Source organism: Lygodium microphyllum, chromosome 28 (genome assembly GCF_053477565.2).
Source record: "Lygodium microphyllum isolate KBCC chromosome 28, Lygodium_microphyllum_v1.1.10, whole genome shotgun sequence".
NCBI lineage: Eukaryota > Viridiplantae > Streptophyta > Polypodiopsida > Schizaeales > Lygodiaceae > Lygodium > Lygodium microphyllum.
The window spans coordinates 120796339-120819065 of record NC_141162.1 but is presented as its reverse complement, the minus strand read 5'-3'; the positions used below and the strand labels follow the sequence as shown (position 1 = coordinate 120819065).

The window sequence follows — 22727 nt, the reverse complement described above, 5'->3', positions numbered from 1 at the left end:
CTCTTTTGCTTTGCAAATGCATTAATTGCTTTGGGAGGCCCCTTATTGCCAGACGCCACAGTAAATAAGTGTGCATTTCACTCACATCAATCCACAAACAATGTCCACATACTATCATTGTTTCATTATTTCTTAGTAAGACCTCAATTTGTTCTGCTGCTTCTTGCCTGCCAGTAGCTGCTTATATATTCTTCATGCAGAATCCTGTAGCCATTCTCAAACAAGTACAAAGAGAGCCAACAATGCACTAGAAATTTCCTCAATCACGGTTATTGCTCTGTCAAAGTGGCCCTGCACAGCTGCAAGCAGCACATAAAAATAATGAAGGTGATACCATGTGGCTCTGTATCATATCCAGCTTGAATCCAGTTTAAGAGAGTACATTCTTTACAGGACGCCCATCAAAACACTTGCTACATCTTGGCAAGCTCACTACAGTAGAGATACATCTCCACTAATGCATTGCCTAGCAAATTTCATGATCTTCCAGCCACCCTAGCCTGTGGACTTTGACTAATGCCTCTTTGCCATTTTCACTTGCTACTATGCTGCCACAAGCTTCCAAAATGCATACAAAGGTGACTGCATCTGAACCAACTCTTCATCTCACATCCACCCAAAGCAGTTCAAAACTTCCTCACTAGAACCTACTGCTCATACCCAGTGATTAACACATTATACTATACTAGAAGCCTATCAAACACTTCTTGCAAGCATCTTGGTTCCAAGGTGAACCATGTGGCTCTCTATGAGAGTAGGCCATCTGTGCCCCAAATGGCCAACAAGCCAGGAAACAAATCTCAACTACCCTCAATCAGTCCCTACCTCAGGTCAACCATTGGATAGTAGGGGGTGACTTCAACATGGTGGAGACCTTGGTCAGAGGAGAAGACCCATGGTTCACAACAGAGTTTGGAAGATGCACAGGCTTGCTCCAGTTCTCTAGGAGAGAGAGGACAGCCAGAGGTAGGACTTTCTCCATGATCGATCAGTTTTATATGGATGACTGGGCTTGAGAGGAGGTCAGCCTAGTAGGCATTATACCTGGCACAAGTCTCTCAGACCACCACTCTCACCGGTTCAACCAGACCACTCACCAGTTCAACTAGTTCTTTTTGAGAGAGTTGAAGGACGCCACGCCAAGATCAAGATTTGAGAGCAGCTATTTCATGATGAAGGTCTAGCAAGTTGGTTGCACAGATTTTGGGATCTAGACCTTTCTCACCTAGAGGGGCACCTAGAGACTTCAGTGAGATCCTGCATAAGGTCAGCTCCTTCAGGGAGTAAGCCGTGAGGAGACATGTCTTCTAGATAGGGGCCAAAGCATCAATGGTGTGCTCCAAAGGGAGGAGGATCCTCCATATTGCAAATGTGTGGTTGAGAGGATACATATTGCCAGAGCAGAGATTGATATTATGAAGCAAGCAAGATCATAGTATAGGTTCCATGAAAGAGCTTGCTTCTAGACTTGGTTGGAAGACAAAGTTAATAGAGATTTCTTCTGCATCATAGGGCCAAAGCAATCTAGACTGAGTGTACAAAGATTCACAAGAGTCAATGGATCGATTGCACAAGGCACTCTAGAGGTGGGAAAGGTGGCTATAGAGAATTATACAACTTTGCTTAGATCTATAGAGGAGATAGATTGGAGATCACACTGTGGAGGCCAATCACTTTGCTCGGAACTACCTACAAGATCCTTGCAAAGACGATCGGTCTTATACTAGCTGCATTCATACCACGAGATGGAGACAAGGGATGATACAACCCATCCCATTGCTCACATTGGAAATGTTTCCTTGACTATGGGGGATGGTAAAACAAAATGCTTAGCTGATATGTTGCATGTACAAATATAACTAAGAACCTGGTTTCTGTTGGTCAGATATTGAAAAGGAATTGCAAGTTCAATTCACATTTGATGGTTGTTATGTAGAGGACCTTGGAAATAGTTACAGGTTGACTGCAAAAGGTAAGCATGCTGACAGATTGTTTACTCTTTGATGTAGGTCTGACTAAACTAAATATTGCTATATTTGCACAAGGTTTAGATAGTGTTATTGACATTCATATTTGGCATAAGCGGATTCGGCATGTAAATGTGCAATGTTTGAAAAATATACAATCAAAACAGATGGTGGATGGCTTTCTAAAGTTCAGAGTTAATGGGGTGCATAAAGCATATGCAGCATATCAAATTGGAAACCAAGTGAGGCATACATTTCCACATGAAAAGCATGCATATAAGAAGCCACTTGAGGTAATACATTATGATATGTGGGATCCTATGAAGACTACAACTGTAACTGGTTGCAAGTATTATATCTATTTCATTGATGATCATACTCGAAAAGTATGGCTTCATCTTATACATGAGAAAAGTGAAGTGTTCATTCACTTTAAAAGCTTTAAAGCTTTGGTTGAGAAGGAGACAAGGTTGCATATTAAATGCCTAAGGTCAAATTGAGGGAAAGAAAACTTCTTCAATTAGTTTTCTAATTTTTTACAAAAAAATAGTGGCAACAAAATGGAGGAGTTGAGCAAAAAAATAGGCATATTGCAAAGATGCCTCGAGCATCAATGTCTAAAAGACACTTGCCTCATTACTATTAAGCTAAAGCAATTACTATTGTTGTATATATTATAAACAAGACACATTATGTGCATATTCTTGATGAGTTACATAGTAAATTGGGTCCCAAAAGAAAGCCTTGGGATTGTTTTTTTGGAACTTGTTCTAGGAACACCCCATGGGTTCCAAATATCAGCTCGAATGAGAGCTGAACTTAATAAACAACTGAAAGGGTAGGGAAGATCAGCATTGGATATAGTTTACAAGTGGACCCTTTATTTTTGTCACACAAATAAACCAAAATTGTTAATATGGCAATGGAATCTAAAATCATATGGAGGATCAAGTAAAAGCTCTGATAGGAGTTCTGAAAAGTGGTGAAGTTAGGATGCAACCCTCCTACTCAAAGCAGGCCCCCTGCTTCAAGCAAGCCCTTTGCCTGACTAGTCGACAAGTCAACACAAACAAAAAACATAACACATGCACCTGACATGCAGATGAATCCAGCACCTTCACTTTTTCGCCACACTTTCCAACGCCTAACCTGTCACACTCTCATCATAGTCCATCACGTCTCTTGCCACTCGTCTGCCGCCGGAGCACGTCCAACCTACCACAACCACAATCCACCATCCACTTGCCCAAGCCAGTAACCCGCCCACCAGGCACCATCCTCCCTCCTTCACAAATAGCATTCTCTATTCCTTCATCCACCCTCATAGCCTTCATCCAATTCCTCACTCAAGCCCCATCCATCACCCCTACTTTGGCACATCCCCTCCTACAGGTGCCAGAATTGCTAGAGCAAAGCTTGGTACCAATCATCCACTTCAAAGCCAGTACAATAATCACATGGAGCTAGCATATCACACGAGATTGTAGCCAGTTTTCCACCACCACCATGAGGCTCCAATGCAACCCCCCGTACACACTCAGCCGACGCCTTTCCAGCAATTCCCTTCACTCTAGACACAGAGTTAGCACTTTAGAACAGACTAACGGCCCTTGAGGCATCTTCTCTCGCTTGAAGATTGTTTGAAGCTCACCCACCCATTCGTATACAATATCTCCATACTACAAAGCGCCCAACAATATAAAATTTATGAGCTATGAAGCACCCACAAGAAATAATTTATACACATTAAACTGCCCTCCTCAAAATATTTATACCACATAACTCTGTCTAATAATCTACTCACCACAACACAACATATTAGTTCCTTGCCATCTATCTACTAGGCATAATGTGACTTGTGTCATACATGATCCCATGCATAAAGTCACAATCGTAGAACAAATAGACAAAGAAAATCTTAAAAATAAATTTAAAAAAAATAATATTATTTTCATAGCAATTTTCATAACAGATAAGCAGTACATCAGAATACAAAAGCTAAAGATGCACTCTATCCACTTTTTGAAAAAACAATTCTCTCCTGTAGGGCCGCCTCTATTATCATGTAAATCAATATATAGTAGCTGAAAATGGAGCACAACAGCCTAGCCTCTAGGCCGTGAGTAGGATATTGTCAAGATTTAAAACACACCACTGGCCCAACTTAGCACTTTAGGGGACCCAACAGATCTTGCTAATAGATCAAGCTCAATTAACCCTACACAATGTGGAACTGCAATGCATTCTTCTCCTTTAACCCTACTTAACAGAATCTTCTGTAACAAAAGAAAACTTTAAAAGACAGAGTAATGCGAAGTTTATTTGCTAATATCTATAACTTTCTTATGCGGTGTTACTTCAAGTGAAAGCAAGCAGGAATATAAAAAACTTTGATATAGAAATATTAAGCTTTTGATGCAAGCTTTAAACACAAAAACTTCCTTGTCTTCAGTAACTTCATTCACAACCCCTTGGCAACTAGCGCAGTTATAATTATCCAATGCCTCCGTGTGATACATGTCCGCAACTAGCCTTCTTGTCATTTGGCATGGTAACTAGAGTCCAACTGTCAATATAACAGATTGCATCCAACTCTTTAACATAGGCTCTTTCGATGAGGCATGTCCTTTGGAATTGAAGGCTCTTGGATTGCCAGTACATCAGAATGCAAAAGCTAAAGATGCACTCTAATCCACCCTTTGAAAAAACAATTCTCCCCTAAGGCCTATATTGTCATGCAAATGAGTATATAGTGGCTGAAAATCGAGCACAACAGTGTAGCCTCTAGGCCACTTGTAGGATATCATGGAAATTTACAAGACATCAATGGCCCAACTTGGCACTTACATCACTAGCCCAACTTTGTACTTTGGGGAACCCAACAGATCTTGCTAATAGATCAAACCCAGTTAACCCTACACTGTGGAATTACAATGCATTCTTCTCCTATATCCCATAGTGAGCTTGTATGGCATCTTAGTATTCTGATTAATGCTTTTTGTGAAAATTTACTTGTAACTATTTCAACTGAGCAGAGTTCATTTTCTTGAAACACATAAAGTCAGAATATACAGGAGAATCTCTAAAGCCCCGCTAAACAGAACCTTCTGCAACAAAGTAAACTTCAAAACAGAACAATGCAAAATTTGTTGGTAAGTCTATTAGACTTATCATGTGGTGTTACTTTAAGCCAAAGTAAGCAGCAACATTGAAAATTTTTTAATGAACATTTGGCTGTGCAAAAACTTCCTTGTGTTTACTAAGTTCATTTGTGAATGCCCCTTGGAAAACATGCGGAGCTTATAATTTTTCAATGTCCCATGTCATATATGTTCATTTGGTACCAATGGCCCTCTTGTCATTAGGCCTGTTAATTAGAGTCCAAGTCTCAAGACAATGGATAGCATCCAACTCCTTAACATAGCCTCTTTCCAACGATGAATCTCGTCTTGGATAGACAGTACACCTAAGTACAAAAGTTAAAGATTTACTCTAATCCACTTTTGGGAAAAAAACAACTGGCCCCCACTCAGCTCTCTATTATCATGTAAATCAGCATAGAATGGCTGGAAATGGAGCACAACAGCCTAACCTCTAGACCACATGTCGGATACTGTCAATCAAAAAGACACTGCTGGTACAACTTAGGAGCAATTGTAGCACACAAGGATATTACTTGACAAGCTGCTAATAAAGAAAGCTCAGTTAGCCCATACATGAGCAATACACGATCTGGAATTATGATACATTCTTCTCCTTTACCCACATGAGCTTGCGTTGCATCTTAGCATCCCAAAATTTGAGTGCATTATGTGAAAAGTTCACTTGCAATTATTTCAAACTGACAAAATTCATTTTCTTGAAACACATAATCAGGAAGTTTGTTAGCTAATACATATTACTTTCTTGTGAGGTGTTACTTTTTACAAATGAGCTAAATAAAAAGTTGAAGTGTTGCTTGATATAGATGAGTTTAGTGCACAGGTATAACTCTCTTCATATGGTGTTATTGATGCAAATGATGCAATGAGATTTTCACAAAGTACATATGGTTAAAAGAATACCTAAAGACATTTGCAAATTTAATGTTATTGATGCAAACAATGCAACAAAATTTTCAGTAATACTTATGTTTAAAATAATACATAAAGATGTTGCGGATCTAAACAATATTGACATTGACAAACATCATCAGCTCGTAAAATTCCTCATAAACCACAATGAAAATACTTTCAAAAGATACATACATTGCATTTGTCAGCAATTGATGTCTCATATTTAATGTACGATATACACTTGTGAAGATCAGTAGTGTCCTGGTCGTATGACTCATCCAAAATTATAGTGCCCTGCCCAAGTAACCACTCTTATAAAGAAGTATAAATATAAGAATCCAATAAAAGTACTTCTTGCCAAATCTGTAACTTCTACTAGATTCATAGTACATTATATTACATCTACGAATAATGACTGAATAGACAGAGAAGTAATTGTGTGCTCAAGCAGCAGAGGCTGTCAAACAGCCACTCTCCCTCATGAAGCAGGACAAGGGAGAGTGTCAAAGAGTGTTGTCCTCCAAAAGATCCAGAGTGCAACAAATAAATCACTCCGTAGCAGCATACATGCAGACACTACCAATCTCAATGCAAAAATTCAAGGTAGACCACCTTGGCAGTAGTGTAGATGAAGACTGTCCCATGTAACAGTTCTAGAGAGGATGACCGATGACACAAGGCAGCCAAGGGGCACCAAGCTGGAAATCCTAAAAAAACAATATGGGAGGGCTGGAACGATAAATGCAGCAATTTAGCAGCCTAGTGACAACCTCTGGAGGATGGAGTGACTGTTGGAGATCAGACGCAGCAGGTAGACGCAGCTGAGAATAAAAACACAGCAGTGGGATGAGGTCAAACAGCAGGCAACAGCTCCTGTCCAAGGATGGACAGCAGGGTGGCATCCTAGAATGATGAAAGCTGATGATAAGACTGATGACAATGACGATGAGAGGAAAGAGAATGTTGGTGACTGGTTTTGGAGCAGCAGCGAGAGGTTAGAGAGCAAGCACAATAAAGTGATAATGAGGGATGAAAGTGGCAATGCATAACAAGTACCGTTCATAGAGGTTTCTAAACCAATTGTCTTATAGCCCTTTGTTTTTTGTAGCCTTTTGGCTCTATATGTTGTTTTCTACTTGTCTTTGAGTCTGCTTGGTTGGCCAAAAGGCCCTTCATAATTAATATATTCATTCAAACTTCTTCATCATGGAGAGAGAGAGAGAGAGAGAGAGAAGTTGTATTAATGTCTACAAAAGGCCAAATCAGCATATGAGACAAAATAGATACATCTGAAGTTCAAGGAACTGTCATGTTTTCCAAGTAGAATAAAGAGACTATAATCCAAAAGGAAATATCTAGCTAGGGAGCAACAAGCATATGAGACAAAATAGATACATCTGAAGTTCAAGGAACTGTCATGTTTTCCAAGTAGAATAAAGAGACTATAATCCAAAAGGAAATATCTAGCTAGGGAGCAACAAATAATTGAATATCACTTAGTCAATGGGTGATGTCATGGAGCTCTGACATGTATTGTTGGTTTGTGGTTAGTTTGATCATTTTGTCCATTGTGTCATAGGAGACAATCCTACTACAAAATCCATAGAAATGCTACTCCATTTCCTATCAGGGATTTGTACAAGATGCAATATCCCTACTTGTGCCATCCAGCTTTGTTAGGTTAACAATACAGGTACTCACACACATAAGACTCAATCATAGTGTTAATATACAGCCAACAAAAATAATGGGTGACCAAGGGCATAGTCTAGTGTATGTCAGGGTATCCAACACTTGGTGCATCATGACACTTGTATAAAAAATTTCTGTGGATATCCTTATCATTGAGCACACACACTTTTCCTTGTTTAAAAAGTAATCCACTACAAATGGAATACTTTTCCACTCTCTCTCAAGTAGCCTATCACGAGGACGTGAAATTTTAAGATGCTTTAATTTTACTGATAACATTTGATTAAGTTATTAATCAAATGTGCAAGGTTGTTTAGCACACGTAATGCACATGGTAGTTATTTCATGGTGATAGGCAAGCACCCTGAGGATGCAGTGGGTGTCAAAGGCAAAAGTTGTGATAAGTTATACCAACTAGGCTTTGGGGGTCAATTGGTGTCAATTTTGCCCCTGTGACAGTTATTCAATAAGTGTCGGTTGTGACACTAGGGACTAGCATTAACTAATTAATTAATGCTAGTCTACAAGTCATCAAAGGTTGGGAACCACTCCAAGTTGCAAATAGCCAAGCTAATTTAATTATGGATAGGCACATTTAAAAGGCTGCCACTTTTGGCAAAAAATGCCCATGCAAACTGAGAGAACATTTTTGGGGGCTGGGTCTCAGTCATTCAGTCAATTTACAACTTGGGAAAGAAAGAAAGAGAGCTGTTAGTTCATTTTTTTTATCAGAAAACAGTAATTTGCTGCAGAAGACAGCCATTTGGGGGCTTCCACAGGCAAGGAACAGGAGAAAGTCACCTTCCATAGGCTGGTAACAACATTGTTGATCAGGTGACAGCATTTTGGAGGTGGCTGGCAGTAAGTGACTGCATTAAATGATCAAGCAGCAAGTAGAATTTAGGGTTTTCTCAAGAAGAAAATCAGATCTCACTCTCATCTTGGCTTTCTCTCACCTTCTTCAACCCACTCTTAAGAAATCTCAATGTTTCTCAACCATTCTGAGCAGATCTCAGCCATATTTGGTGGACAGCAAAGAGCTCTCTGCTATAAACCCTAAATTTTTGCAGAAATTAGGATTTAGCAACCACCTTGGGACCCATGCCGATAGGAGAAGGCATCGTATACTGAAATCAGCACCTGAATTCGTGGAATTGAAAGGGATTCCAAAGGCCAAGCCATCCATTGTGAATTGGGGCAACATTTGGCCATTTGGTGGTTCCATTTGTGCAATACAGCAAGGGGCTTTTGGTTCAGCAAAGGAGAATGTGAAATCTCAACTTGTATTCAATCCAATAGCAATTAAAGTTAAATAAATACCGAAAGGGGCGCCAAATTGTGCATTTTAATTTATGTTTATTTGCTAATTGCTGTAATTAAGTGCTTAATCAAGAAATTACCACCCTTTCCAAGAAGAAATGCTAGTTTCATAGCCAGCCTTCAGGTGTCAAGATAGCCTGAGCTTCTTGAGCTACAAGATCCCTCTTGAACCAATTGCGAGATCTTTACCAATGTGCATTTTGGCAACGCCCTTTGAGAGAAAGATAGAAATCAATCAAAATTTCATAGAAGGACAAGGCATTGGCTTCAGGAATTCGACTATGAGTATCGGCAACCATTTAGTTGCACCTTTCCTATAGAAAATTTCAAAGTTAAACTCTTGTATAAGCTCTGCCCCTCTCACCTTATGGCCACAAAGATCGGATTGATCATATGTTGGGAATAAAGACTCACCGTGCTTTTTACGGTGTTTGGGTGTGAACGGGCCCTTACACTTGTACTTTATATATATTATCAAAACCTAAAGCGGTACACCTTGTCATTGTACCAAATACTTCGTGTGTCATGCTCTCACTCCTGCTTACTCTCCCTACTCCGAACTCTGCACTCAATCAAGCATGTACTCTGTCTTGATCCTTGCACATCAGCCATCAAATTGGTATCAGAGTGGGTAAGAGGCAACTTTACAATTGGTCAACTATCATAGACCAGCGTAGGTGATAGGGCTGCGACGGGGCACACGACAGCTGACACGTCGCAGCACATGACATGCAGGCCAATAGGCAACCAGACAGACACCAAGCGGCAATCACGTGTGCAAGCGTGCAAATCTAACAAGGGGTGCAGCCAGCAAGTGACAGGCACGGAGATCAAGCGGGCGACCGCCAACGCAGATCCAACGAGTGATGGAGCCACGATACGGCCTAGGCGGAGACCACGTCTTGCCAACATTTGACAGACCTGATTTTTTTACTCATTTTTTTAATTTCTTGCAATCCTTATTTCTTCTCCCGCTGACGACGTTCACGCGCACATGCACAATGTGCAATTTTGACCCAAAAATTTAGGACTTTTCTCGAATTTCGGGACTTTGATACAGGACTGGACAATCTAACTTAGAAATCGCAAAATCGGTGCACATTTGGGGCTTTTCACATTTTAGTGAAATTTCTTCGATTTCACTAAAATTTGTGCACATCAGACCCAAGAGAATCGGGGCTTTTGCAAAATTTCTTCAAATTGTGCAACAATTTCCTGGTATATGCACTTTGGTACATGCATTGATGCAATCTGGACGGATTTTCTTTTGAAATTTTGGGGCTTTTGACCAAAATTGTCAAATCTGTGTCCGTGAATGCTTTTGAAGCAGAAATTGTAGTCAAATTTTGGGGATTTCACATGTAATTGGTGCCTTGGCCTCTGAATGTGGCTATAATTTTGTGGAGTGCAACAGCAAACACCCCCTAATTCTGAAAATCCATTTGCAGATCTGAAATTTCTGCAATCTCTTGATTTTCACTGCTGGTTGGCAATTGTAGTGTACCGTAGTCACTTGTGTGACATTTGGGCTTGCATTTGGTGACCCTTGAGTCAATTTAGTGCTGCAAATTATGGCTAGAAACAATGATAGCAGCAATCTTTTGCACATCAAGAAGCTTGAGGGTGCACATAATTTTGCAATGTGGCAAAAACAGTGCTACAATGTCTTGGTGTAGAAGAAACAGGTGAAGCCCATCAAAGAAAAGGGAATAAAACCAATAGGTATGGAACAAGAAGAGTGGGATGATTTGGATGAGCTCGGACACTCTATCATTGAGCTTTCAATGTTAGACAACTTGCTCTTTAACATTGAGAATCTCAATTCAGCATATGCAATGGGGCAAAGACTTGAAGAATTGTATGCTCAAAAAAGTGTAACCAGCAAGGTTTATTGGCTAAAAAAGTTAATGGACTTCTGCATGAAGGAAGGTACAACCGTGTTTGTATATCTAAACAAGTTTGATTCCATTTTCAGTCGGCTGATTGATTTGGACTTCCATATTAATAATGAGTTCAAAGCTACCTTCTTGCTATGCACTTTACCTGAAAGTTGGAATACTTTCAGAACAACTTTGAGTAACTCAAATGCTCAGCTGTTATATTCTGATGTGGAGAGTTCTTTGTTGATGGAAGAACTCAACAGGCAAAATAATTCAGCAAACAAGTCTTCTAATGCAATGCACACTAGAGGCAAATTTTAGCAAAAGGGTAATTCTGAAAATAGAGCATGCAGCAAGTCTCGTGGCAAAAATGTGGAGTGTCATCATTGTGGCAAGAAAGGGCACTACAAACGGGACTGTTTTCAATTGAAGAAAGAGGTAAAAACAAAAACACTGAAGACAACAAGGCTGACAAAAAGGATAGTGAGCCTACAAAGAAGAGCAATGTGAAGATAGAAGAGGTAAATGTAGTCATTCATGAGAATGATAGTGATGGTTATTGCTTCTTCTTTGAGTGCACATGCATTGATTGTAGATTCTAGGATACTTGATTCAGGTGTGCCCTTTCACGTTACACCATATCATGAGTGGTTTTCTAACTACAATGGTGATGCACGTGGTGTTGTCCACTTGGGGATAACTATGTATGTAAAATTGCAGGCATGGACAATGTGAAACTAGAATTTCAGCATGGCTCCGTGTTTGTTTTGCATAATGTGAGGCATGTTCCTCAGTTCAAGAAGAGCGTTATAAGCACAAGGCTACTAGATGATGAAGGCTATCACACCACCTTTGGGAATAGCAAATGGAAAATTTGTAAGGGCTCGCACATTGTTGCCAAGGGCTCTGCTAGAAGACCCTTCGTGAGAAGGTCTGCAGGGTTATCATTTGTATGCACTTTGATAAGCTTAATGCTCTTGTTGTCAAGTACATCTCTAATGAAGTGGTACTTCACCTGTATGTGCTTTGTCTTTGCATGAAAGACAAGATTCCCTGCTAGCATGATAGCACTCTGACTATCACAATGGAGAACAGGTAACTCTAAGATGCCAAGCTCTCCCACCACCAAACGTGAGAGCCATAAAGCCTCCTCGCATGCCTCAGTGGCAGCCACATACTCTGCCTCTACAGTAGACAATGCAACACACTTTTGTAGCCTGGAGAACCAAGAGACTGCTCCTCCTGTGAAAGTAAACACATACCCAGAAGTGGAATTCTTGCAATCCGCATGACCAGCATAGTCTACATCCGTAAAGCCAACAACACATGCCTTCTGCTTTCCAAAGCAGCTGCACAACTCCTTTGTGCCTTTGAGGTATCTCATAATACCTTCTTATCATAGCATAGCATACATCAAACTGCCAATAGCTGAAGCATATGGTATCTTGGCCATTTCAGCCTTCTTATCATCAGATGTAGAGCTGTCCTCTGCACTGAGTTTCACATATGGAGACAATGGAACCCCAATTGTTTTCCCCCCCTCCATATTGAAACGCTGCAAAACTTTGGAGATATACTCCTGCTGAGATAGATAGAGTAAGCCTTTAGATCTATCTCTGAGTATTCGCATGCCAAGAATGTGATTTGCATCACCCAGATGCTTCATGTCAAAGCTGCCATGAAGACTTTGCATCAATGAATCCAAGGCATGAATATCCCTGCCAGCAATCAACATGTCATCAACATACAAAACCAAGATAATCAAGCTGCCATCTGTTGCCTTCTTGGTGTACAAGCAGTGATCCACTTGACTTCTATGAAAGCGTTGGGATTGCATGAATGTATCAAACTTATGATACCATTCTCTTGGTGCTTGTTTCAGCCCATACAAACTCTTTTTGAGTTTACATACCATTTTTTCTTTCCCTTGATCAACAAACCCTTCAGGCTGCTGCACAGTCGTTACGTGCAGTGAGAGACAGAGAGAGTGCAAGAGAGCAGAGTGGAGAGTGAGCACGTTTTAGGTACAATGACGAGTGTACCACTTTTGGTTTTTAGATAGATATATATATATATATGAAAGTACAATGTGCTAAGGGTGTGTTCACACCTGTGCACATATAAAAGGCACGATGGCCCTTTATTCCCAACATGCCGTCTTTTTTGGGTATTTGACTCACGCCTCACTTACGCCTACGCTCATATGGGTGTGTCGGTGATCAGTAGGACACTGGGACACTTTTTACTCTCGGTAGGAGAGGTTTTTTCCCCCAGACTTATAGTCTTATTGTCGTATGTGCTTATGTGCTTATGTTACACACTTATGGGCACTTAGTGTGTGTCGGGTGTGAACACCCCCTACAACCCTAAGGTTTAAGGGTTGTACTTTGTACTTTCTTGACACACTCTTTCAGCCTATTGGATTGGGTGTCGTGCTTCACTCTGTCTCTCTCTCTCACACTGTCTACTGTACTCTCAGCTGCATTTCGATCCTATCACCATCTTTACATTTGGTATCAGAGCAGTCTGCTGTCTGCTGTCTGCAGCCCCCGCCAGCTCAGCCCAGTCGCCACCAGTCTGCAGTCGACACCTGCCAGTTCAGCAGCTCGACCTGCAGCTCGTCTGCCCGCCAGCACCGCCTGATCCTGCTCGTCAGCTCCGTCAGCTCCACCTGCCTGTGGCCAAAGTGCCCTTGCGCCTGTCCGTCCGCCAGCACACAGATCCAGACGCCGCCTCCTGCCTCCAGCACGTTTGCCTGCAAACATTTGCCTCCAGCCCGCCGCCAAGTCTGCAGGGCGCCGCCAGCTGCAGACGTCACCAAACACGCCCTATCAACGTAAAACGTCCGCTCGACTGTCCCGTCCGCCTGCAACCTGACCAGCGACCTGACATTTGACCGTCAGCCCAGTCCACGTCAGCTACCCGTCGTTTGACCGTTTACCAGCGACTTGCCTAGCGTCCGCCCTGACCACGTCAGGTATTTTTTTTAACAAAAAAAATATAACTTTATTCCAGAATAAATTTCTGGCAGAGGAGGTTCATATGCTGCAGGCACCGCAAACAGGATACAAGTGTGGGCTAAATTTGATGCAAATTTCTGGGCACATTCATCAGAAATTTTGGGGCTTTTATGTATTTTGAGGACAGTTGCATATGAACTGCTGTTACAGTCACAGAAAGACTGTTTTGAACAAATTTTTGGCAAAAAAATTTGGGGATTTTGATATTACATTGTTGCTGAGCACTATTTGCACCTTGGGAAGCGTGCATTAAAGACAGTTTGTGACAAAGTACGCCCTTGCACATTAATTGCAGAACTATGCTTGCTGCAATTTCTGAAAATTTGCAGATTTCCAGTCCTTACTGCTTTGACATTGCTCATTTGTCTTTGGAAATTTGTCAATTTGTCATCATGGCAAATCAGGGAGGTGATGTATTTACGTATGTATCCAAGGAAGACAGATTGGACGGAAACAATTATTCGCTATGGTCATTCATGATGAAGAATGTATTAGTGGCCAAGAATTTATGGGATTATGTTAGTGGAGAGGAAACTCGACCGGGAGTTGTTGCTCCCGTTACTCCTCCTCCTCAAGGAGCACGTGGACAACGGGGACCTCAGCCCGCTCCACCTCAGCCACTTCCTCCAAGAACTGCAACTCAAAAAGCTTGGGATACACGTGATGCACAGGCCTTGTCGCTGATTACTTTGGCAGTTCAGCGCTCCATCATCCCTCACATTCGTTCAGCATCTTCTTCACGAGATGCATGGCTGACTTTGGAGCATATGTTTGCAGGAAAGAATGAGACTCGGATCTCTTTCTTGAAGAAAGAGTTAGAGACTTTGAAGACGAATGAGGGTGATTCTATGCAGGATCACTTGAATAAGATTCAGGACTTGAGGGAGCAGCTCATGAATGTAGATGAGTACTTTTCGGATGCACAGTTGATATCCACCACCTTGAATTCCTTACCTCCTTCATACTTGTCTTTTCATACTACATTGAACCTCACCATGAGGATTGCCGAGCACCCACTCACTTTTATTCAGCTGGTTAGTTTGCTTCTAGAGGAGGAGCAAACAAGGAAAAATAGTGGTGTGGATGCTATCGTCTCTGAGCAGGCTTTTGTGGCAAGACAGAAAGGCAAAAACAGCAAGGTGAAAAATGCTCCACAGAGTTCTGGCACTTCGGGCACATCACAGAATCAAACACAAGGGGGGACGCAAGCTAAAAAGGAAAAATGTCATTATCGTAAGAAGCCAGGCCACTATATCACTGAGTGCAGGAAGCGCATTGCCAAAGAGAAGAAGAAGGAGTCAGGAATATATGTTTCTACTACTCCTTCCACTACTAGTGAGTCCGCGTCCTTTGTTGTGACAGGGACTATTGTTTTTACACTTGCAGTTATGACATCTCTTGGGCCGATAGAGCACTTAGCTCTACAGAGGATGGTGACACTTGGTTCTTTGACAGTGGTGCTTCTAGACATATTACATCTCGCAGAGATCTGTTTGCTTCAGTTAGTGCACCTCCCGTTGGGAAATCTGTACAGCGTGCCAATAATGCATCATACCTTGTTCGTGGTATTGGGGAGATTCAGCTCACAGCCATTGATGGCTCTATTCTCCGCCTGCAGGATGCTTTGTTTGTGCCTGGAATCAAGAAGAATTTACTTTCTATTTCTTCTTTGGCACGTTGTGGTTTGCAAGTCACATTTGATGATGACCGTTGCATGGTTAGAGATAAAGAACGCATGACTTTGGTCTTGACAGGATCTTTGTGTCATGGTTTATATGAGTTGGATGCTCTTTCAGTAGATCGGTCGGCATACTTGACATCCACTCTTACTCCTGCTATGATACAGGCGGAGTTATGGCATGCTCGTTTGGGGCATGTAAACTTTGGCAGCTTGATGCTTTTGCAACGTACTCAGATGCTGGATGGCTTACCTCTCTTGGAGAGACCTCCTGAGCACTTATGCAAGGGATGTATTTTGGGGAAAATGCATCGTTTCTCATTTCCCCGTGCTGTTGCTTTCAGAGCAACAACCAGATTGCAGTTGGTGCATTCAGATGTTTGTGGGCCTATGTAAATAATGTCATTGGGCGGTTGTTATTATTTTGTGACATTCATTGATGACTTTACACGTTTTTGCTAGGTCTACTATTTGAAAAAGAAGTCACAAGTGTATGATACATTTTTGGCTTTCAGTGCACTTGTTGAAAATCAATCTGGATGCAAAATTAAGACTCTCTGTTCGGACCGAGGGGGGGAATACATGTCCTCTATGCTGAATTCTTTTTTGAAGCAGAAAGGCATAGTCCATCAGTACACTACTGCCTATACTCCACAGCAGAATGGGGTAGCAGAGAAGAAGAATCGATCACTCATGGAGATGGCCAGATGTATGCTGAAGGCAAAGAGCTTGCCTCATAGTTTCTGGATGGAAGCAGTCATGTGTGCTTGCCATATTTTGAACAGATGCCCTACCAAAGCCTTGAAGACCATCACACCTTTTCAGGCTTGGAACAGCCGTAAACCTTCTGTTGGCCACTTCCGTACATTTGGGTGTCTTGCCTATGCCCATATTCCACAGGTACTTAGAAAAAAGTTGGACAACAAGGCTGTTAAGTGCATTTTTATGGGATATAGCAATAAGAGCAAAGGCTACAGACTCTATGATCCCGTTACAAAGAAGGTATTTGTCAGCAGGGATGTTGTTTTTGATGAAAAATCAGAATTATCCTTGGCTGGTTTGGACACATATCAGGCTGCCCGTGATGTTTTTGAAGGGCTGCTGCCCATTACTTTTGGTGATTCAGCTGGAGCTTCAGAAAATGAACCTAATGTTCAGCCAGCTGCTCCTATGGAAAGTGCAGAAATTCAGCCATTGGCTGATCGGAATATTCAGCATAATGCTGAAACTGAAATTCAGCAAGAGCTTGCACACAGTCAGGAAGCTAGACAGTTACCTAGATGGTATTTGCAGACTATGCAAGATAGTCCTTTGGATGCACCCATGGCTGGTCATACTAGAAGGCAAACTCGTTCGTATGATTCAGCACATACCATGGAGTTTGTTATGGCAGCAAGTACTTTTGATAATGAAGAGCCTGAATGTTTTGAGGATGCACAACACAGTGTGCATTGGATGGCAACAATGCAAGCTAAATTAGATTCTATTATTAAGAATGAAACTTGGGATTTGGTGTCTTTGCCATTTGGAAAGAAAGCCATTGGAACGAAATGGGTCTACAAATTGAAAAGGAAAGCACATGGATCCATTGATAAATACAAGGCACGGCTTGTAGCTAAAGGCTACGCACAGAAAAAGGGCATTGACTATGAGGAGACATTTGCTCCTACTTCCCGTATGACGACCATCAGGTCTATGATTGCTTTGGCTGCACATTATGGTTGGACAGTGCATCAGCTGGATATCAAGACTGCATTTTTACATGGGGAACTTCAGGAGGAAGTTTATGTACAGCAGCCCATTGGTTTTGCAGTTGAAGGCTTAGAACATTTGGTATGCAAGCTGAAAAAGGCACTATATGGTTTGAAACAAGCTCCTAGAGCTTGGTATGCAAAAATAGATGCTTTCTTGCTTGGTCAAGGGTTTCTAAACAGCTCATCTGAGTCTACCCTTTACGTATGTAAAGAAGGGGGATCTATGCTGATTATATGTCTTTATGTTGATGACCTTTTGCTCACTGGAACACATGCTGATCAGATTTCAGCATTCAAACAAAATTTGCAGCAAACTTTTGACATGTCTGACTTGGGAGTTTTGCATTACTACTTGGGCATCCAGTTCATACATGATGCTCGAGGTATTGGGCTATCACAGTCAAGGTATATTGGGCAGCTTCTTGAGAAGTTTGGCTTACAGGATTGCAAGCCTGTTTGTACCCCCATGGAACCTGGACTGAAACTGTCATTACATGATGACAGTGATTTGTTTGATATACATACATATGCTCTTGCAGTTGGATGTCTTATCTACCTATGCAACACTAGGCCGGACATACAGTTTGCAGTTTCAGCTTTGAGCAGGTATATGCATCAGCCACGTATGTCACATTGGCAAGCTGTCAAGCGTGTTTTTCGTTACTTGCAAGGTACTCGATCTCTTGGGTTGCTTTATGCCAAGGGGGGACCACTGCAGTTACATGCTTACAGTGATTCTAATTGGGCTGGTGATTATGATACACGTCACTCCACTGGTGGCAATTGTTTCTTTCTTGGCTCTTCTTGCATTTCTTGGCTTAGCAAGAAACAATCCACTGTTGCCACATCGTCATGTGAAGCTGAATACAAGGCAGCTTTCACTACCACAGTTGAATGCATATGGCTTAGACGCTTGCTAGCTGATCTGGATGTATCTATTACGGAGCCTACTCCTTTGTTCACTGACAGTCAGAGTGCCATTGCAGTGGCACGGAACCCAGTGTTTCATGCTTACACGAAACACATTGAGATCCATTATCACTTTGTCAGAGAGAGGCTACATGCAGGTGATATCAGCCTTGTCTATTGTCCTACCATCAGTAATGTGGCAGACATTTTCACCAAAGCTCTTCCTCGTATCAAATTTGAAGCATTTCGCGATGCTTTAAATTTGATATCCTTTGGTGGCGGATGATCCTTGTACTCTTGATCACTCTTCACTCCAGGGGGGTTTGTTGGGTATTTGACTCACGCCTCACTTACGCCTACGCTCATATGGGAGTGTCGGTGATCAGTAGGACACTGGGACACTTTTTACTCTCGGTAGGAGAGGTTTTTTTCCCCAGACTTATAGTCTTATTGTCGTATGTGCTTATGTGCTTATGTTACACACTTATGGGCACTTAGTGTGTGTCGGGTGTAAACACCCCCTACAACCCTAAGGTTTAAGGGTTGTACTTTGTACTTTCTTGACACACTCTTTCAGCCTATTGGATTGGGTGTCGTGCTTCACTCTGTCTCTCTCACTCTCACACTGTCTACTGTACTCTCAGCTGCATTTCGATCCTATCACCATCTTTACAGTCTTTAAGGTATGATGATTTTGAACTGTGTGATCATTGTATTTATACTAAGCATGCTCAAACATCACGTAAAAAATCTCTTTCTCTAAAGTCTTTACGCTTAGAGTCGGTACATTCAGATGTATGTCAAATGCTAGGGTTATCTCTAGGGGGTAAGAAATATTTCATTACCTTTGTTGATGATACCACACGCAAAGTATGGGTTTATCCAATCCATCGCAAAGACGAGGCCTTGGACAAATTTAAAAAATTTCCGACACTTAATGAAAATCAAACCAATAAGACATTAAAGTGTCTTCGCTCTGACAATGGTGGGGAATATGTGTCCAAAGCCTTTCAGGTTTTTGTGACAACAAAGGGATTAAAAGGGAGCTCACCGCCCCTCGCAATCCACCCCAAAATGGTGTTACAGAGCATATGAATAGGACCATTCAAGACAAGGTCCGTACAATTTATATATATTATCAAAATCTAAAGTGGTACATCTTGTCATTGTACCAAATACTTCGTGTGTCGTGCTCTCACTCCTGTTTACTCTCCCTACTCTGAACTCTGCACTCAGTTAGACCTGTACTCTATCTTGATCCTTGCACATCAATCATCATCACATAGATATTTCAATGAGTGGTGGTCTATCCAAATAATAAACCGGGCATTGTACAAATAATGACACCATACTTTGAGCACATAGATGACCACCAATAATTCATTCTCTTGGGTGGTATAATGTGTTTGGGTATCTCTTGGGTGGTATAATGTGTTTGGGCATCAGCAAGCTTATGACTCTCGAATGCGATAGGTCAGTCATCCTAATAAAGGACAATACCTAAAGTATAGTCACTCGCATCCATATCAACCTCAAAAGGTTTATTCAGATCAATAATCTGCAACATCAGTGTAATGGTAATGAGCCATTTCAATGTTTAAAAACATTGATGAAACTCACTAGCGGACTATTATGCTTCTTCTTACTTCGGATACACTTAAACAATCATGTTAAGGGTGCAACAATATAAACATAGTTCTTTATAAATTTCCAAAAAAACCCAGTAACACCTAAAAAAGATTTTACTTGCCTTATGGTCCATAGAATAGACTAATCAAGTACTGCTCATACCTTTTCTGAATCAGTGTGAATGCCATCAATCAAGATGACATGACCAAGATATAAAGCTCTGTGCAAAAAAGTTCGCACTTGGATAGTTTGGCAAACAATTGCTCTCGCCTTAAGAGACGTAAGACGATACGCTAGTGTTTGATATGTTTCTCCAATGGCTTAGTACAAATAAGAATATTGTCAAGAAAAATAAGTATCCACTTTCTAAGATACAGACCCAATAAATCATTCATCATCTTGTAAAGTTGTGGAAGTATTGGTCGATCCAAAAGGTAAGATCTAAATTTAATAATGTCCATACCACATTCAAAAGGCAGTTTTCGAGATATCCTCCGAGGATCAAAGCTAACCGTATCTGATGGTATCCAAAGTCTGAACCTTAGATCAATTTTGGTAAAATACCATACACCGCAAAGCCAATCTATAAGGTCATCCATCCTAGGCAATGGATATTTGTTTTTGATAGTCATCTTATTGAGACCTTTGTAATCAACACAGAAATACATCATGCTATCATTCTTTCTAGCAAGGAGAACAAACAGGCCCCATAGGAATTTACTTGGCTTAATAAAACTCTTAGCTAAATAGTCTTGAAGTTGCCTAACTATCTCGTCCTCCTCTTTCGAGCTAAACGTGTAAGGTTGGCAAGAGACACATTTCTATCGGGCAACGTTTCAATTCTATGGTTTAAGGTTCCGCAAGAGGGTGGGAGTCCATCAGGTAGCTCAAACAGAAAAATGTCAACATATCCATGTAATATCGGATCCAAATACTCTTACATTTAAATTCATATTAAGATTATTATTAAAAGAAATCAAATTACATTGAGGACCAGACAATTAAACTTTTTCAACGAAACAAAATAAGTAGTAACACTTGAATCGGAAAAACATTGAGTAAACTCCAATCCTAAAATTATATGTACATTATTTTCTGTGATCCCGGAGGGTAAACAATCCTCAATCACATAAAACAACCATCAAGCTCAAAAGAAAGTATAGGATTTTTATAATCAATACAATGAGTATTTATTAGATATCTGTGGCATGCCAAGAATGACATCAATATGGTCAAGGCTCATAAGCCAAAAGTCTATGATCTAATGGTATTATTGAACTAAAAGATCCAAGCTTAGTACCATGTGATCCATCGAATGGCCCTCTACGTATCGAGCATGATAAAATCTGTCAACAAGTACTGTATGGAGCCACAATCTCAATATCAAATTAGAAAAAATGAAATTATGAGTAGAACCATTATTAAATAAAACTGTAACGTCTTGGCCATTCATACGCCCAATGACCCTTAGAAGGTCATCCGGGCCAAAAACAATGTTATTAATGGGACTATTCTTGCTATTTCTAATATTAATGAAACAATCTTCGAATAAAATTCCAAAAGACATACCTGGAGCTTCAAGAATATTTATTGAAGTCTTGAAAGTACTCCTTTTTGTTCTAGAGACACTTGCGATCACTGTGAAAGTGACTTGTCTGAATGCAGATAAAACAACTGCCTTTCGAGTAATCCTCACTGTGAGTGATCTTACAATTATCGTCCTTTTTCTTATATGACTCCAAACACGGCTTACAAGTTGCTACTAGGATAGATGACTTCTTTGACTTAAAGATTGAGGCAGCTCGATGAGAATCCCCAGTCTACTAGCTATCCCTACTTGCAGTTAAAGTATTTATCAAATTTTTTTCCATACCTGTAGACATCCTCAAATAAGTGAAGGAGATTATGGAGCACCTCATTTTGGTAGCCCACTGGCAATCGAAATAGGTATCACATGTAGAGCAACGGTTGAGGATCATCCAAAGCCTTCATTTTATGCAATAGGTCCTTAAATTCCTAGCAGTATGCATCCAAGCTCTTATTTCCCATATCAAGCTCAAATAATTTTCAAAATGTTTCAATCCGATTATCAGTCACAAAACGTTTCTGAAAAAGGAATTAAAAATCAGCCCAAGTCACCAGCTTAGGATGCAGGCCTGCCCACCAAGCGTACACATTCTCCTATAACTTGATTTGTATATTCTCGATGCATTGGGCATCATCAAACTATACAAATCAAAATATGCCATCCATTTGGCCAACCATGAATCGATGTTCGTCTCATCAAATCCATTCTTCTCCCCTTTAAAGGGATTGGATTGGAAATGAAGAGACAACGTTCTCATGGCTACAGGGCACAAATGGAAAGTGGGAAGTGCACAACCCAACTAACTACCATTGCATTTTGTTCATTTGAGCTTCGAGAGTCGACAGAAGGAACAAATCTCTCTCTGATTTGAAAAAAGAAGAGGCTTTAAAATGCTATCCATGTGTGTGTTCCGATTTAGAAGAAGCAAGATGGACATCCTCCATGTATTTAGGTTCAGTGGAAACGGATGTATTAAGGGGAGATATCTCATGAGAAGACATGATATCGTCTAGAGAAGAAGTTGAGAGAGAGAGAGAGAGAGAGAGAGAGAGAGAGATGACAATTTGGAGTTCAAGGAATGCGAGAGAGAATGGCAAAAGAAGTAGAAACAATCTATATTTAATGCGACACTGAATTCTCTCTTTTTTTTTGGGACTTAAGTAGGGGGGCAGCTTTGAAGAGAAAGCAAAAGAAAGTGTAATGAAGATCTTTTCAACCTGAAAGGTGCATTATTT

The 22727-nt window shown here is 40.9% G+C and overlaps 1 protein-coding gene across 2 annotated transcripts in view; it reads right to left on the bottom strand.

Moving 5' to 3' along the window:
• Nucleotides 1-22727, bottom strand: part of LOC148011926 (thiamine pyrophosphokinase 1-like) — a 106052-nt gene that overhangs the window by 30684 nt on the left and 52641 nt on the right. For both annotated transcript variants that reach the window (XM_087670947.1, XM_087670948.1), the window contains exon 5: nucleotides 6215-6316. In XM_087670947.1, coding sequence (XP_087527073.1) covers nucleotides 6215-6316 — 102 coding nt within the window. The remainder of the gene's footprint in view (nucleotides 1-6214; nucleotides 6317-22727) is intronic.